Here is a 19,383-nt window from a genome sequence, read left to right on the forward strand (position 1 = left end):
ATAGACCTTTTTCACAGCTTCCATTTTAACATGAAACAGCAGGCACACAGGTAACACAGGTGTTACTAATGACATTAAGTATCAGCCCCATTTAGATGTAACAGAGCTGGAGCCATGGTGTCGTGTGTGCTGGCTCACTGGAGTAGCTCTGTTACACCTATATGGAACCTCAATTAATGTCATCAGTAGCACCTGAAGGCTTACAACCATGTTTCCCAGGGTGTCCTGTGTGGGGGGCTGCGGGAGTATGAGGTGCCATTGATAGCTGTGTCCAAATTCTTGGCACTAAGTCAAGCTCGTTCCCAGTGGGTGTCGGACTCTGCTAGGCCTCTTCTCTCCAATTCTGGTCATGATTTTCAAGATTTCAAGGTGCAGTCAAGGGATTCGGGTCATTTCGTATGGCAGCCTCAGGATTGCATCGTTGTTCTTTGCAGATGATCTGGTTCTGTTGGCCTCTGTAGGCTGTGACCAGCACACGGTGGGGCGGTTTGCAGCTGAGTGTGAAGTGGTCAAGATGAAGATCAGCACCTCTAAGTTCGAGGCCATGGTTCTTTGCCGAGAAAAGGTGGCTTGCCTTCTCCGAGTTGGGAGTTAGTCACTGTCTCAAGTGGAGGAGTTGAAGTATCTCGGGGTCTTGTTCATGAGTGAGGGTAAAATGAGGCAGGAGACTGATAGGGGGATTGGCTTGGTGGTGGCAGTCCTGTGGTCGCTATACCAGACAGCAAAATTCTCAATTTACCAGTCGAGCTATGTTCCAACCCTCACTCTAGGGTTAGCGACCAAAAGAGCTCTAGTTTGCCACCAAAAGAATTTGATCATGCATATTGGCTTGGTGCACCCTTAGGCAGAGGAGGAGCTCAGACATCTGCAAGAAACTCAGTCAGCTCAGGTGGTTTGGGTAACTATTTGGATGCTTCCTGGGCACTTCCCTGGGGAAGTGTTCCAGACATGACCAACTGGGAGGAGACCTCAGGGCAGACCCAGGATCCGCTGGGGGGATTAAATATTGTGGCTGCCGTGGGAACACCTTGGGATCCCACAGGAGGAGAAAGTAGATGTGACTGAAAATGGATGGATGGATGGATGGAGAAATACCTGTGTTTAGCCTGCTATTTCATGCTGCAGTGAAAAAGGTCTACTACATCTGCATCGGCACCACATGCACAAATGTGCATGCACGTGGGCGTTACTTGGACGAGGTACTGAATCTCACGTGGGTGTTGTCTGACCTGTTTTGAGTTTTAGTCTGCCCACTCCACAAAGTTGCCTACACAAGCTTTAACAGGTTATTATTAATAGGGTTTTGTTTCTTTTTACACTGAAAATGAACCCTGCGCCTGCTGTAACCACACACTCACATGCAACACAACAAAAACGTCCAGTATTTAACGTCAAAGACATTGTGATGAATGGCGGTGTTGTAATTCACCGTGTTAGCGATGTGTTTTATTGACCAGCTCAGCAGAAAGCATTCATGTGTCTTTAGCCAAAGAGTTTCAGAGTAATTGAGTTGTAGGCAGCTCTTAACACAACCGTAACTCTTGACATTGTTTACTTGGCTCCTAGGTAATGAGTTGGCATCCTGAAGGCCTCACACACTTATAGTCACACACACACACACATACACATACACACACACATGCCCTGACGCATTCACGTTATTGAGAGTAAGCAGCTTAAACCTCGAACGCAGCTGTAACTCTTGACATTGTTTACTTGCTTGAGTCTGAGCGCTCTCACACTGTACACACAAAGAAGAATGCATGCACTCCAGCATTCATGTCATTCAGAAAAGTATCATTGACACACACCCACAACGTCTTGGCAGCTTGGCCAGCATTCATGTCATTCACAGTGGTGGCTGAAAAACAACGACCACCTCACTCTTGACATTGATTGATAGCTCTTGTTTATACAGAGAAATCCTCTCTCTGTCACACAGTCAAGAACAGCAGTGCCCAGATGTTGAGGCCTGCTTCAAGTGTATTCCAGCTCCACTGACATGTTCTTTCCCACCTACCCTCAGTTCTGTGTCCCCTTTTGAAGTAAAGCAAATGTTGAGTGGGATGCCACATGTATGCAGAAGCCAAGGGTGTAGAGCTTTTTTAAACATTTTTATTTATTTATTTATTTTTAAATGGGAAGCCAACATTACAGGACAAAGATCTGATGTATTTCTATAAAAATCTGGGAACATGCACGCACAGATGAACCAAGACTGTTATTGTTTACATGTTAGGACTGCAGCACACACACACACACAAAATCACGTTGACATGCACGCCCACTAATTATTAGTCAGCTGTCCCACTGAGAAAGAAGGAAGGCCACGCTGACTTGGACTGTCAGCCTTTCAATCAGAAGCCTGGACAAGAGCCAGAGCAATCAGCAAGATTGTGTGTGTGTGTGTGTGTGTGTGTGTGTGTGTGTGGAAGCAATTAAAAAATGCCAGAGTTACATTCGTGTGCGGAGTGTATGCTTCACTCAGTGGCATGCAAATGCATTCTGTTGTGGTTTGTGTGTGTGTGTGTGTGTGTGAAAGAAGGTTCTGAATGAATAGCTTTTCTTTTGGCTCAGTCTCCTGTTGCATTCCTCAGCTGTAACATGTCCTCACAAGCCTTGGACTGCCACTATGTGTGTGTATGTGTGTGTGTGTGTGTGTGTGTGGGCGGTTGTGCGCGCGCGTGTGAGTGCAAATATAAGCTGGCCCAAGGGTACACTTTTTGCAAGCCGTGTTCATAATTGAATAGAATAACAAAATGAGCACAAACACCTGCTGATACCAACAAGTGACACCCTAAATACACTCCATCAATTAAGTGTTAAATGAGCTCATTCTGCGGCTGCCGTGTTCAAGCTGCACACACAAAGACCAGACACCCATTAACAACCTTCACATGACTTTGAAATGAATTAATGAATGAAAACCAAACCAAACCAAAAACACTCCTTTTGCAAACTGGTATAATCCACTTCAGAAAAAAAAAAAAAAAAAAAAAAAGATTAATTTTTTCTCTCAGCCATAGGTATAATTATGTACTATAAACATGTGATATTACATTTTCTATACATTTTTTAATTACTACAGCCTTTTTATTATGCATACCATATTGAAGGAATACACATGAGGCCCACACAGATAGATAAATAAAAATGTCAAAAAAAAAAAAGACACAATATAATACAATAAAGACGTTGGATCGTTCAACACTGAAACAGCAGGGGAAATGGGTTTCTCTTTTCTTGCATCCTCCACATTTGCGACGGCCCTCCGAAGCATTTGTAACATCACCACAACACCTCTGACTGTCACAACACGAGCCCACCGATGCTACTTTTAATCTTGCCTCCCCTTTTTTCTTTTCCTCTGTTTTTGTGACAGGTATTACCCCGGCGCGATTTTCTCTGTCGCGTTCGATGTTTGTCCTCGCTTCCCTTGTCGCCGCCTTCCTTTTTTGTTCCGTCGTCGTACCTCATGTTACCGTATGAATTTTGAATAAACTGCTAATCGCCAAAGAATAAAACAGGGTGGCCCACAGCTACACGGAGCAGTTTGCAGGCAGGAACGCCCTTGAGTTCACCTGAACCCTGTCAACGGGTCGGCGAGAGGTCCCGGTCCCTGCTGGCCGGTGGGAGTGTGTGTGCTGTGGCGAGCGGTGCACAGGCGCTGCTGAGGTCTTGTCACCGTCATCAAATAATCTTGTCTCTTTGATGACATGATGCTCCTTTGGTGTTAAAAGTGAACAGCGTGATCGCCCGTTCAGTCTCAAACAAGTGCTGTTTCATGACAACATGGCATGCCCACAGAACAACCCCCCACTCACACACACACACACACATTTCCATCCCTGCACTTCCATGCCCAGGTTCCTGAGGCAGACAGGAATACAAAGAACAATCTCTCTGTGTTGTGTGTCTGTGTGTGTGTGTGTGTGTGTGTGTGTGTGTGTGTGAGTGAGAGAGAGCGAGACAGAGACAGAGATGGGGCAGCACTTGGGGGTTGGAGCGGTGAATTGGCAGTGGCATCCTGAAACATTCCTCTCACAGACAAACACACACACCCCTCCTCATCCCACGTCTCTTTTATAATCAGGTTCCCAGAGAGTGTGTGTTTGTGTGTGTGTCAATGCGAGAGACAGACAGCGAGAGGGAGAGAGGTAGGCGGCTGTTTTTGAGAGTCAAAGGGCTCGAAGTACAAAGCCATGTGTGTGTGTGTGTGTGTGTGTGGGGGAGGGTCATGGCTGTTAGGACAAGGCAGCCATGTCAGCTCACAAACATGCGTCTCCTGTCCTCTGTAAGACTCTCTGTCTCCCAGTGTGTGTCTACATGTGTGTGTGTTGCCTAGAAGGTTACTCATCTTCTCGTCGTCTATTACCAGATAATAACAGGGGACACGGTGACTCGATGACCCAATTTCTTCCTGTCGCATGCACGCTCTTTGTCTGACAGGCACATATGCGTCCTCTCCTGGGCTGACTCACACAGAAACTCAAACAAACACTGGCTTTCTCAAACAACATTTTTTTTCCAGTGTTAAACTTTGGCAGAAATTTCAGATTTCGTTTGGAATCGTTTTTGGGGGGCTCATTTTAGCCGCATTTAACATTGCACTCATTTCATCCATTCACAGTTTTTGTACAGTTTTAATCAGCAAAATCCTGTTTGTACTGGCTTGGACAGAGCAACTAAAAGCTTCCAATTAGTGTTTACAAAATCCCAAGTGCCCTGTGCGTAAACTCTCTTGCCGTTTTAGTGAGAGCTGATGTGAGGCAAGACACAGGACAGATGATGAGAGCTGATTAACATCTTCACTGTCTCTAACGGCAAAAATATGATCAAATGTAAATCAGAAAATATGATCTCCCTGACAAATGACGCAAGCACGAGTTGGGCCAATCAGGAGCAAGAGGCGTCATCCCTCCAAGTTAAATCAAAATCAGAGCGATGCTGCGGGTTAGAGGTCACAGCAGTTTATAAATTTAACCTTTAGCTCGAGTGCCCCTGATAGGCCCATCAGTGCAGTTTTAAAAGCTGCATGATGCAAAATTGTCGAGGATAAAATTAAACGTTGAGCCTGGGCGTGGATGGGTGGGCCAGTGGTGGAGATGTGGTGTTCCCCCCTATGCTTGGCGATGGATGATGAGAAGGTGGGCTGTGTTAGGTCCAAGAACTCGGCAAGGGTGTGGAGAAGCTTGTCGGCAGCTGACAGCAAGCAAGACAGTCTGGTGAAGTCCGCTACGCTGAGTGTACATGCATACAAACAGAAGGTTACAGTGTGTATCAGGCGGCGTTTTTTTCACGTCCACCGACGATCCGGACGTACAGCACGGAGAGGAATGGACACTTTTGCCATATTGTCTGTTTAACTAAAACAAATCAAAATAAAGGTGAAATGCTTTAAGCTGAGGGTTTTTTACAGGTCAGGCCCTCATAATCGCTTCATGCTCTTGTAGGGCGTGACAGTGTTACCAATATTACTGCCGGCAGCACAATTTATGTCACTAATAGGAGAAAAGTCCAGTTTATGACTATTTTGAGACATAGCTTTCATTCAGATCATTATTCAGTGTACTAGTGCATTTCATTCCCGCAGCATCAACCCAACTGATGTTAGCTAGTTGAGTATGTATTGAAAAATTCATGTGAATTAATTTTTTAAAAATAATCTATTATTTATTGCTTGTATTACACAACACTTGTTGCAAACAAAACACCTGCCCTGAACTTCTCTCATTATACCTCTGGGCAATAGTGGTCATCCAATATGGGCTTCTTGATGGCTGATGCCGATATATATATATATACATATTTTTTCCATCTGATTAAATACAACAGTTTTATACTGACAAGTGAGACACACAATCGCTAAACTTACAGGAACATTTATTTAACACTGCTGTTACTGTCTGCGTTGTCTCCATTTGCTCAAGTAGATCAGCACTTTGTCTGCAGTGCATTTATTTTAAATAAAAAATGTATCAACTAAATAAAAAAAAAAAACTCAATTAGAAAAACAACTTATGAGTGAAAAATAAAGTTTTAGTGCCTCACAACAGCATATATCAGCAGATAGCAGCATCTCTATGTTTTTGAGAGAGAATGAAAACATGTAAACTTAAATAAATAAATAAATAAATAAATAAATAAATGAATAATGTTAGTGGACACAGTAACAGTGAGCAGAGCCCTAATGTCCTCGTTTGACCAGTACTGCCTGTTGTTCTGCATTTTCTTCTTTTGTCCGTTATTTTTTGCTACAAAAGCGAGCTGTTGCGCTGACATCTGTACGTATCAGCTGCACTCATTTCCCCACTTATCACCCATAACTCTGCCTAAGACCTCAGTTAGCCCTGTCTGGCTCATGGGTATGTGGTGGGCCATTAGCACCTGGAAACTGAACCCAACAGTCCCACTGAGACGCGATCAAAAACCGGAAGTGACAATGGAAACGCAGTTGGCCTTGGCACAACCTTGGAAAGCCGGCTAATGACAGTTGTAGTGCGAGCCTCCTTACCCCTTCAGAAGTCCACTATTATTTCTTTTGTTTTTGTGATGTGAAGAGCCAGGTTGGTGTTGACGTGACACACCCCACAAGAGCTCCACCTCACACCTCTAGGCTGCTTCATTTGTTCTTTATCATGCCAGCCACTGTCATGTCATCAGATTTAACAGTGTGAACAGAATTGTGATGGGATACAGAGTCCAGAGTGAGAACAGCGTTGGAGACAGGGCACAGCACTGTTGGGCTCCAGTGTTGAAGATTAGAGAGCATATCTTCTGTCCTTCTGCTTCCTTACAAAAAAAAAAAAAAAAAAAAAAAAGCTAAAATCAGCTGTAAAAAACAGCTGTAAAAACAAAAACTGATGAATAATCCAAAATGATAAAAAGCATGGTGACCATTTTTGGTAAGAAGCTGTGGCAGTAGAGAGCGGCCTTCATCACGATGGCCTGGCATCATCTGGCAGAGGAAAGTTTTGTGAAACAGATGGTGCTGCGCCGTGCAGTGTAGGTGGCAATCAGCTCAGCCTAGGCATTGTAATTTAAAGTTAATGGTGCCTCGTTTTTGTCAAGTCCTTAGTTGTGTAAAGTGTTTGTTTATGACTATTTTTCCAACATAATTTTTGTCAACAAAATGCTGTCAGACACTGGCACACTCATACAAAATCAGCCACCTACTCACGGATGAATACAAAATGAAACACACTCCCACACACACACACACACATACTGCGGCTTCCTATATTCTCTCCCCCACTAATTACTGTCTTACAGCTTGTACAAGCACAGCGCTCTCTGTCAGCCCACTTCTCCAGGCACCTCACTCTCGATTCAGCATTCAGCTCATTACTATTTCACATACAAGGTATAGAGTGTCTTTATCGTCACTCTGTAAAGTTGTGTTTATACACTGGGCCAAAACCTGAACTGGGTTTCTGGAATAATACAGCAGGTCTGCCTCATCAGACATAAATAGCATCTGCAATTTAGAGCTATGTTACTTTTCCAGGCCTTCCCAAGTCTCTTACAATTACATTGGACGTTATCTGCTATTAAAGGTTATTACACGGATAGCAGCCTAAATAGGATTTGAATCTTACTGGGAAATGATCTGTCTAAACAATTAAACCATCCTGAAAGCAATAATCTCCTTGGATCAACCATGTCTGCATTGTTACTGTTTACGTAACAAATATGTAAATCACCCCATAAAGGTCATGTCACTAACGTCAGTTTATTGATTTTTGCAAACCTTTTGATCCAATGAATCCTCAGAATCTGCATAGCAAACCTTGCTCATTTCCATTCCCATCCTCTGTGGTAATGATCCTCTCCTCATATCGAACACACAGGTTGCAACTGCTTGACATCAGTCATGTAACATCGCCCCCTACAGCTTGTAATATGGGAGTTCCACAAGGCAGCATTTTGGGTTCTTTACTCTTTCTTTTCTCAGTGGCCTTCCTAATGTGTGAAAATATTCAAATTGTCTACGGTATGCTGATGACACTGTCATTTTTCTGTCTGATCCAACCCATGATGTCATAAACTTCAAACTCTCTTCTGATCTACATGACTAGTTGAAATCTAATAGTCTTACTACCAAAGTCAAGAAAACTAAATATATGTATTTCCACTCCCCCAAAGAAATGTATATCTATGGTTGATCCCATTCATTTAGTAAATCAAACACTGTCACAGAACCTCCAAATATCTTGAAATATTTCTCAACTCACACCTCACCTGTCAAAACCACATTCATAATAGAACAAAGAGGCTCAAACAGAATCTGTATGTGTACAACAAGATCAGAACATAATTCACCCATACTGTCTCAAACATATCTATGTACAATTATTCTTTCAATTATATCCAGCTGGCTCCCAAATTGGTCCCTCACCACAAAGGAAACCATTAACCTAATAGCAAGACTGTACAATAGAGCTCATAAGATCCATGGCAAATTTCTCCCTTGGACTTACCGCTCATGCTGCACTCTCACTTTCTAACACCCTGAATTTTCAGACTACATGAATGCTCTAGCCATTAGGTTTTACCTCAGATCAAAATTAATAACGTTCATCAACACTTACTGCCTTACTTTCAAGACACAACGCAAGGCAAGAGGACATCACTTATTCCAATACTGGCTTAAAAAAACAGCTAGGGTCAGAGATCATTTTTCCACACATTAGATCAATAACCTCTATTACACAATTCAAACAGGCCCAGGACTCAGCTCACATATACCATCCTACTCACTCCACCTACAGCAAGTCCTCTCCCCTATGGTGTCTGTCTAGCTGTTACGCTTTGTTTGTGCTTTTGTTTCTGTGATTGTCTCTGTTTCAGGTGACTTTGTCTTTTGTGTGCTGCAGGACAGGAACCTGCTGGAAAACACAGGCCAGTTTAATGTAACACATTTTATAACTATATAACAATAATAAAATGAAATGAAAATGAGCCTCATCCTACTAATCAACACAAAAGCTCATCAAATAGGTTTGGTTTGCAATCCACAGAGGACGTTCTCTGGAAAATATATTGCTGTGCTGTATACTGAATAAAACTGAGACCCTCCATGTAAATGAAGCTTGCTTAGTGTTTTTACTCATTAACAAGTCTTATCATCGCAAGTGAATTTATGACTAACATTGTGGATTCATGAAATGCTTCTTCTCCAGTGCCAACATTTACAAACCAGACCTCTTGTAATAATTAGTCATGTTTTTTTTGTTTGTTTTGTTTACCCATTTCTAACTTTGGATGAGATTTATTGATAGTCACAGTGATGAAATTGCAGCAGAACATAGAAATAAAGATTTCTGTCAAAGGTTTAAATGAATATCTTCAAATTATTTTCACTGTTTCATGTTATTCCAGACTGAGAACTGAGGAGACCGAGTCATCCCGGGGACAAATATTGTCCCGAACGAACACAACTCAGCAGAATGCAGCCGAGCTATTATTGTCTGCTGATTTCATGGTTGAGCAGATGCTTTGTAATAGCATTAGAGTTACATTTTCAGCAGATGACTTTGGCGACAGATGGGTTTACCTATAGGAGCCACACAACAAGGAGGTAACGGTATGATTTTAAGGCGCACTAGCGCACACAGCACAGTGATCTCACTTTTAGGCAGCACACAGAAAAGACGTTTACATCTGTCATCATGAAGAGACGCTGTGATTTTCTCATGCGCTATTTTTCTTTTCAAGCCCACACTGACTCCAAAGCTCTCTCACAGACACACACACACACACACACGCAGATTGAATCATTTCCCTGGCAAATAAAAAACACAAAGACAACTACCTGACTGGGATGGCAGTTCACACCTTACGCTTTGATAATGAAACAATCAAGAGTTTAGAAAATGAGATGGAGGCCAATCTCTTCCTCTCACTCTCTTCTGTCTTTTCGCTGCTGTCTCTCACTTTGTTTCCCTCCTCTGCTTCCATTCTTTGTCACACTCCATCTCTGTTTTGCACTTTCATTTTCTCTCCCTCTATCGGCGGGAAAATCTCAGTTCCTTGGAACGGGAACCTTCCATGGCCATCAATCATTTATTTTACTGGTTACAAGGAACAAGGAAGAGAGAGAGAGAGAGAAAAAAAATCTTGGTTGGCTCCTCACTGTACAAGCATCTGTTTTTCTGGGCCAAATCTAGCTCTAGTATTGTATTATTTGTATGGCCCCTATACGCCTCTAACCCATTTTGAATCTTGACATATAATTTTAAAACTTTGTATAGAGCAGGAGCACAAGATACTGTACAGTGCATATATTTCTGAGCTTTTGCAAACACTATCCTATGAAATTTGATATAGAGCATTTTGGAGAATAGGCCTACGTGTTGCAACCTATTACTTTTGTTCCACGGTAACCCCTGACACCCAAGTTTTGTTTGTTGCCTCTTGCAATTGTCCAAAAATACATGGGAGCTGATATAAAATAATAATCCAAACTTTTTTTTCCAATACTGAGAAGTTGTTGTTTTGAAAAAGTGGAGGTTTAGTGGAGGTTCCTGCCAGACAATGATATGTTACCCTTATCACTTGAGACCAAGGACAAACCAGATAACTGGCAACATTTGGTATCTGGCTGTGCATAATTAGTCACAAGTTGTTTTCCTTTTCTGGTCATTTTCCACCAGATTGCTTTAAGCTTGCTCCGTTTTGCGACTTAGGTTTGAGTTCAAGTTGTAGCAGATAGGAAGCAAACTTAATTATCTCCCTAGGGAAAAACTGTTGGTCTATAGCGCAGTATAAACAGCGCTTGCAAATACAGTAATCTGCGCTGACACCCAGTTGTCCCCCACACACGCTGACTGATGCACAGAGCACAAAGCACTCCCATTCCCAGAAACTTACAAACGTACACACCCGCTGACATCAGGGCTTGCATACATTATATCTCAGCAAGGTAAAGAAAAAGGAAAAAAGTTCCACCTTTCATACATGAAGACTGTATCAGAAAATCTTTGAATTACAACAGAGTGCAGAATCTCCCCATGAAAAAGCCGAGCAGAAACAGAATGAGGACTTTGTTAAATCCACAAGATGCCATAGATTTCCAGTCTTGTAAGATTTTTTAGAAAAGAGAAAAAAAAGTCATACTTTGAGCACCAGAGGGGCTAGTTTCAGCAGATACAAAGTCCGGTGGATGCAGTTTTCACGAGCAGCCATAACAGCCCCATGACGCTTATTTTAAATTTTGGTCATCGATCTGAGCCCTGTAGTGACGTTAGCTCGTGGCAGAAGTGGACAATAACTGTGTACATTCACTAAAGCATTGCAATGCACTTTTTACTCAACTGCATTTAGTAGTTAATTTGCAGAATACATACATGCATAAAATGCTCACAATTTGATGCATAATTAGTGTTTTATACTACCTTATCCATCTAAAAGTACATGTAGTTCAACCTAGCACCATCTGGACCGCCTACAATTAAAACACATAGATTATTAATGCCGCGACGTACATGTAAGTACATTTACTGTGAATATGTCTATATACAAGTGAAATTGTGATTGTAGAGCTTTTACTTTTAATGAAATATTTCTCATATTATGGTATTAATGCACAACATGCAGCCTCGTTTGCATAAGCAAATGGCTTATGTATTTTTTACACCACTGGCTACTGTCCTTATTCTAGTTTATGTTTAATTCAGGTTAGGCTGTTTTTTCTTATTGTGGCTTTGACACCCTGCCATCACTTTTTTGCAAAGGGAATTAAAGAAAAAAAAAAAAAAAAAACTACTGACACACAATTGATATTCCTGTCCCAGTGTGGTGTCCCGCACACAGCTAGAACAGTCCACCAGCTGCCCTGTGCCTATTTGATTTTTATATGCATGGGAGACAAAGTATTGTCCGGCTACTGCTTACAGGTGTTTTTTTTTTTTTTTTTTTTTTTAGTGGGGGTGGTGGTGTGTATGTGTGTGTGTGTGTGTGTGTGTGCGACGTCACCTGCATTGTTTGAACCACATCATGTTTCCAACCTAAAACAAGGTTTCTGAGTAACTGGATGAAGACAGAGTTGGATAGAGTACAAACATCTCTGGTTAAGAGTATATTGCAGTGTGTCTGTAAATGTAGTCAGTGACACCCATGAAGGACACTGGTGCCTATAGATGTAGGGAGGAAACAGCAGCATGGTGCCAGTGGTGCAGCTGTTGTGGTCGATGGCTCCAAGCGTCAAATCTTGTCATGGGGTGTTACCATTTTGTGCCAAGAACAAGTACAAACAGGAGGGATCTGTCAGTGATAATAAGCACTGTATGCCGTGTGTTTGTAGCCTTTCGCTTTCATTGTCTGAATAAAAACTATCATCCAGGTTGGAAACAGGTAGCTGCTTTTTCCTAATCACGCACAGCCACACACTAGCTTTCCCTCAACAATTAACCCATTTGGGACAGAGCTGTAATGTGCACAGTGCATGATTCAAAAACACTTTATTGTGTTACAAACAGTTAAAATATGACCAACATAAAGATGATAACAAAATATACAGTCATAAGACCCTAAAAATACAGCAATTTGGAAACAACATGAAAAAGTTCAGAGAAATATTATAAAATATTTAAAAATAATTTCCATAAACAGCAAAAACAAGGAAATGATACGAGTGCGTCCTGCTGTGTTCCTGCCAGCTCTAGGCCCTTGTGGTCTCTGGGTGGCTCCAGCCAGAGCAGAGTGTACTACACAGATTTGTCCCAGTGAACACTCTGTTCTGTTTTCATGACTATCTGGAACAGTTGGGACGTCAGGGTGGATGCACACAGACGAAAAGCTTGCCTGCGTACATAACACATACAATACATCCCTGAAATGGCGCGGCTCTGTATGATCTTCTCCATAAAAGAAACAAATAGAATTAAGTGCAGGATTAAATTCATTAAAACAAGCTTAGTGTAATGATTCAAAACTAATCAGGGAGGCTGAAGGCTGAAGATTTTGGCACATCTGCGATCACAGCACAGCCTCTGTCATCTTCCAGCAGGCTGTGCATTCATGAGCAGGCCCTTTTAAACGCATGCTGTGTGGAAATGTAACACACCATTTTTCAAATGGACCACTTCTTCACCCGTGAAACTAAAATGATAACTTTTTTAAAAAACACAATAATTAACAAGGAAGAGAAAGTTTCCTTTTAGCTGAAGGCAAATGATTCACAACATCCTGGGCTGCCACAGTTAAGGACCAGCTTGCTGTGGCTTTATAAAACTTGGTAAATCAAAACAGACAGTTTGTTCACTTTATCTCTGGCTCCTCATTTCTTTGAGGCCTTCTCCAGCACCCAGTCAATGACCTACAATAAAAAGAAACACATAAAAACAGCACGATTTTAAGACGGAACAGTTCAGCCTTGTAGTGTAGAACAGTGGATCTCAGACTTTGAAGCATCACGTTAGATCCATAGTCAGAGCTGAGTTACTGGAGGCTACTAACTATGTACAACTAGATGCTTCGCCATTTTTAATCAATCTCCCAGGAAGACTCCATAATCTTGATGTGATACTGAATTTGGACTTTGTACTTTGACTCAAGATGCCTAAAAATAAAGCAAAGCCTGCCAGTGACCCCCCGCCTGTGTATGTGAATGCACAGGCAGGCGAACAGTTCGATCAAAGAATGATCTTTCTATTTTTAGGTTGTTTCATTTGATTAATAATCAGAGAATGTCTAGACTGAACAGCAGCAGCACTTCCCGAAAACACCTGCAAACTATATTGACCCCAAAACAAGTTCAAATTAGAGACAGATAGATACGGTTTGCTGGTAATCTTGGACAGGAAATAGTTCCCAAAGAAATTCTTCACCTCTGAGGGCTGTGGATAATGCCAGGTATATGTGTCACTGCTTTTGGAGAGAGTGTTTTTTTCCACATTTAATCTTTTGATGGTTTGAGCTCCACAAATGAATATACTGGAAGACAGGCTGGAGAGGAAGCCTCGCCAAAACACACAGAAACTGGATGGATAGATTGCACTGGGTGTAAGTGGGAAAATATCTCCTTGTTCTATTTTGAACGATCCAGAATTTCACAAGAAAAAAAAAAAAGCCAGTGGTAGGTATGTGCTTGCGTGCTGGGTGGCGTTACCTGTTTAGCGTTGCTGCTGGCAGCCTTCTTCATCTCCTCATGCAGTCCCCGAGATGTCTTCAGATCCTGCGATTAAACAGCAGAGGAGGAGGATGACTCATTTGACATTGAAAGGTACACTAACATGGGCTATACACTCCACTCAAAATGAAGGATTACACGCTGAACCGATACACAACATTTCAAGTCCTAACTGTACTCGATAACAGCACAGCAGGGGGGGAAGCTCTGTGTTACTTGTGACTTGCAGCAGTTTCCTCTCTGATTACATGCTGGCAAACAGAAGCACCTGATTTGGACGTGTAAGGAACAATAGAATGCAATTCGGAGTGATTTTGTGTTTGTGGAAAATGCAGGGATTGGCAAATGTAAAAAAAAAAAAGAAAAGAAAAGAAAAAAACGCAAAGCTGAGGACACGGTTTTAAGTTCTTCGATCTGCTACTTGCAATCAAATTGCGTCAGTGTGTTTCTGTCCTGCTTATGTTTCAAAGCAGGATTTATCGTGTCTTAAAAACACAAGAATTAGCTGAAACTACAAGCCGTGGATGCATGAAGGCATATACACAAAGGCAATTTGACTGTCAATAAAAGAACAGAGGTGACAGTGTGTAGGCAGAAATAAAAGACTAACCTTGAGGTAGAATTTGGAGATTTCAAACAGTCTTTGGCTGCAGGCATCAAAGTGCTTGTGCTCGGCAGTGATCCCGTGTTGTTTCAGTGTTTTTGCTACAACCTCCCTCAGCATCTGAAGACACAAAAATAGACGGGAACAGGCACGTGCACATACTTGTATTAGTGCACTTGTGAAAACATAGCATCCACTAAACACCTCAGTGTGGTCCACTTCTTCAAATAGCCAGCTGACACGGCGACCTTTTCAAAGCAAAGTCAAAAAGTCTTGAGTTTGTGTAACATCCTTTGCACAAAAATGCATTATTTACCATTGCAGTCTGTATGCTCTGAGGCAAAACTATACAAATATTTTACTGCTACAGTCTTGACAGGGAAAACACATTTTTGAAATAAATATGCTTTTAATAACATCACAGTGATTGTTCTGAGGAAGCATCATGAATTATTATGAGGATTCATTGGTGCCATTCAGTCTCAAGAGGAGTAGAAAGGCAGCTTTTAATCTTTGTCTTGAATAAACTGCTATCGTTATTTTTGAAATGGGCCAACTGTTCTCTAAACTTGTGTTTGGATGATAAGCCTGTTTGCATAGTAATCAGAAATCAGAACAACTCAAGGTCGCGATGCAGATCATGAGTTGTAGGTGGAACGGAGGGTGTGTATGTGCGTGAAAAGATCCATGTATGTGTGAGTGAGTGTGTGTGTGTGTGTGTGTGTGTGTGTGTGTGGTGTACGCAAGCAGCAGCAGGCAGGTGATAAGATAACCTGTCGTTCTTACGTTGCTTCTGTCACAGTTACGGTGCACACCAGACATTCCACGTCAGAGTGGACACACACACACACACACACACACACACACACAAAAAAAAACCATCAGTTTTTGTTGGAGGTGGCTGCAGAACTCGTCAACTTTTTGTTGGCAGGAGAGGGAAAGTGAGCGTGTGTAGGGTTGGTGGTGAAAGGAGGGAGAACCAGCTCATTGTTTTCACAGTTTGTTTGGTCTTTATCATGTATTTGGACACATGGAAATGATTTCATGTTGCTGTAAATCCATAACTTTATAGAGCGTGCAATGTCGTATTTTGCTACTGTCTCTGCCATTGTGCCTCTGAGCAAGGTACTAAAATACCTTTAAAATGAAATGCCCCAACCGCAGTCTGATCTTGTGTAGAATGTGTTTATTTTTGCATCTAATAAGTATTATGCAAAAACGCAATTTGCTGTGACCTTGTGCACTGCTATGACAACTATTATTGTATTATATTGCATTCTTATGCCACAAAAATATAAGAAAAATTGCCATTACAGGCATTCACATACTGATTTTTGAGTATATGCTCTCACTGAATGAATTTGTGGTTTACAGAATAGATATGCAATGTTGCAATGAAAGATTCGAGAGGATGTGACCGTGGAAATGTGTTTGTGGGAGAGAGAAAAAGGTTTCTACAAGTTTGAAACTCCTAAATCACGTTTCTGATTTCAAATCATTGGTATGGAGGTATGACTTATTTCTACAACTGCAGTGCAAATTTGGTTTGAACATTGCTTCTGTGTTTTACTACAATAAAACCTTCATACACAGCTACCATGCTGTTAATATCCCTCTGTATAATAGGTGGTTGCAATTGAATAGTAATTATGTAACATTGTTTGGTTAAAGATCACAATAAGAGAAAACAAGCGTGGATTCGAGCTACAACCACCAGGCATACAACCGCACGCACGCGCACACACACGCATACACACGCACACACACAGTAAATTTCAGCCTCATAGGTAGAAAGTTGCGGTTGCTATAGGGTGGGCACAGTTTGACCAGTGAACAGAGGTTTTTGTGGACCAATGAGCTGATGGACCAACAGAGATGGCAGGGTTAACCCACACCACTGAAAAAGGAACTCTCTGTTGAATCCATTGATGACTCCCACAAGTGCCTAGGACAAACAGTTAATGAGTTATGAAGCGGGCGTGGGTAAAGTGCAGGGGGGAGGTGCGAACCCACACCAAATAAATAGCAACTTTTTGCATCTTCTTCTTAGAGGCCACTGCCACACCCCGTTTTCCGAGCCAAATTTCAGCCTCTTAGGGCGAAAACCTTTGGAACCAACCAACCGACTGACAGAGCAAGCTATGGAGCTGCAGGTTGGAGCGAAAAATTGTTTAGAAGTACAAAATGTTCTAACTCATAGGGAAATCAAAGAAGATAAGGACAAATGTACAATCAAGCAGCTCTCAAAAGGGCTCAAAATCACTGTTCATTCTTCCTATAAACACTTGACTTGCATAAACATTTGAACTGACATCTCTTACTGAGCTTGACATGCTGTGCCGGGGTCTTGTTTCCAAGGTAACAAGTGCACAAATGCATCTGAATAGTCTTTATCATAGGTTAGCATGCAAGTGCCCGGCAAATCGAAACAGCAGGGGTTTAAAATACCATACCATCCATTTTATATAAGACAGAAATAAAGGAAGGCAGCAGACTATTGAAGTATGGCATTAAACATGATTGGGAAGTCATGCAAACATCACGTTTGTGTCTTGCACTCACACACACACACACACACACACACACACACACACACACTTACCCTGTGGTGTTTCTGGGAGCGTGACTCCTTGGTAGGTTTGTCCACTGTTTCATTATGAGGGGTTTTCTGCTGTGTGGGTTTAGGTTTGTCAGCAGTGCAGGGATTCACCACACCTGGACAGTAATGTCATAAAAGTTATTTCAGGCACTTGAAGAAGAGTGCACACAGCAACATTTTCATGCTAATAGCCTCTGCACACCAAATACAACACAAATATTGATGTGCAAAGCCTTTCGGTACCTTTGAGGACCAGCCTGAGCTGGGATGAACTAAATCTGAAAATCTTTTGCTACATCTAAATTACTGGAACAAAAAAAGATGTACAGCAGTGGGGTTGGATGTCATATTCTGGACAGACCATAATTATCTATGAACTGTTCCTCCTCTCCGACCAAGCTATAAAATGAACGACTTATTAGTGCTTTTAATAGAATTAGTAACTTATTACTGCTAAATGTTTCCTCAATTTACAGCCTCTAAGGACTTCAGGGTGTCGTGGCAGGGTGAAATTAAAAATAAGAGGAGATGATGAGCTTGCTGCTGTGGAAAGCCTCCCCCGGGTGTCAGATCTGCAAACTGAGTGTTTCAAACAGCCTTAAAAAATTAGCTTTTTATTGATGCTGTTGTCCACATGTTTCATGTCCCAGACGTTGTCGTTCTATTCACTTTTATTTGAACTTATTGTTTGGTGATGCATTTGGAATTTGTTTTGAAAAGCATCATATAAAGATTTAGTTATTATTTATTTATTTGTGACCATACGAAGAAAAGATACTTCAAAAAGTCAGAAATCTAATCTAATCTAATCTAAGAAGGTTCAGTCTCCTTGACTCACCTGAGGATGTCCATCTGGAGCCTGTAGCAGAGGAGGAGGTGCAGGACGACGTGGACTGGGATCTGATTGGCTGCTGTCGTAGTGACCTCACAGAGGGGTGTGTGCCACTGCTGCTGCTGCTCTGAGAGCCGAGAGAGTCACTGCTCTCTGACTTGGCCAGTCTGGGTCAAATACACACGGACGCAGTTTAGTGACTATAAAATCACAACATGCTGTGTTAGCCACAAACCTACAATGTACCCATGGACACTTGCTTTTTAGGGCACTAATCCAGGTCAAGGTCACAGGGGTAACAGGGCAGAAAGAGCAGCCTAAATGTCCTGTTGTCCCTCTAGTGTGTCTGGTCTGTCCTGGGTTCTCCTCCCAGTCTGCTATACCTGGTACACCCCCAAAGAGAGGCACCTCACTGACCTTAGATTAGGAGATGCTAACCCTCATCCTTACCATGAGTTTCAAACCACTCCAGTGAACATCTAAAATCAGTACTGTGAAGTCAGAAGGATGACATTATCTGCAAACTGGAGATATTAAGCACACTTTGATGTTGGCAAACAGAAAAAAAAAGATGACTGCCTGCTCAATATGATCAAAGGTAGGTCAAAAATATGTCGGGTGCTTTGGGAAATGGGAAAAAATAGAATGCATCAAACAACAAGCCAATCAAGGGACCTCAAGTACTTAATTTTGTTCCTCTCATGAACAATAACAATAAATGATCCTTGATCCCTGAAAATGTAACAGTGAGGAAAGAAGTATTAAGTGGCTAAATTATTTTTTAAAAATCCAACATTAAAATGCGTACTAATATTGTTTCCATTAATTTCACAAATATCTAGTGTGTCCTTGTCGTAGCCTGACACCCACCTTCAATGAGTCTTATTTAATGCTAAGACTGCAAACCAACCATGTACAGCTTATATTTTATTTTTTGTCTGTCTTACATTTTTCATTTCTGAAGAATAAAATGTTGTCAGTCAACATTTTTGTTGTAAGTGCATGATATTTGTGAGGACCTCTGGACCTCTCATAAATAGCTGTAAACATATTAAAGTCTCTCTAGCTTATGCCTTTCAACTTCTGTTGTATAACTGCTGTTTATCCCCCAACAGCTTTCACACACTCACGCTGACTTCTGGTATGTGTTCATGTTATTTACGTTCTATTTATTTTCCTCGTAATCTTGCCAATGTTTTGATCCTATCCTTAAATAA

The 19,383-nt window shown here is 41.7% G+C and overlaps 1 protein-coding gene across 1 annotated transcript in view; it reads right to left on the reverse strand.

Moving 5' to 3' along the window:
- Positions 1–12,444: 12,444 nt before the first annotated feature.
- mtbp (MDM2 binding protein) overlaps positions 12,445–19,383 on the reverse strand; it is a 47,576-nt gene continuing 40,637 nt past the window's right edge. Inside the window, exons 19-23 of the mRNA XM_030071465.1 lie at positions 18,173–18,333; positions 17,338–17,450; positions 14,742–14,855; positions 14,111–14,176; positions 12,445–13,318 (exon numbers count right to left, since the gene is read on the reverse strand). Coding sequence (XP_029927325.1) covers positions 13,280–13,318; positions 14,111–14,176; positions 14,742–14,855; positions 17,338–17,450; positions 18,173–18,333 — 493 coding nt within the window. The 3' untranslated portion in view covers positions 12,445–13,279. The remainder of the gene's footprint in view (positions 13,319–14,110; positions 14,177–14,741; positions 14,856–17,337; positions 17,451–18,172; positions 18,334–19,383) is intronic.

Source organism: Myripristis murdjan, chromosome 16 (assembly GCF_902150065.1).
Source record: "Myripristis murdjan chromosome 16, fMyrMur1.1, whole genome shotgun sequence".
NCBI classification, from domain to species: Eukaryota; Metazoa; Chordata; class Actinopteri; order Holocentriformes; family Holocentridae; genus Myripristis; species Myripristis murdjan.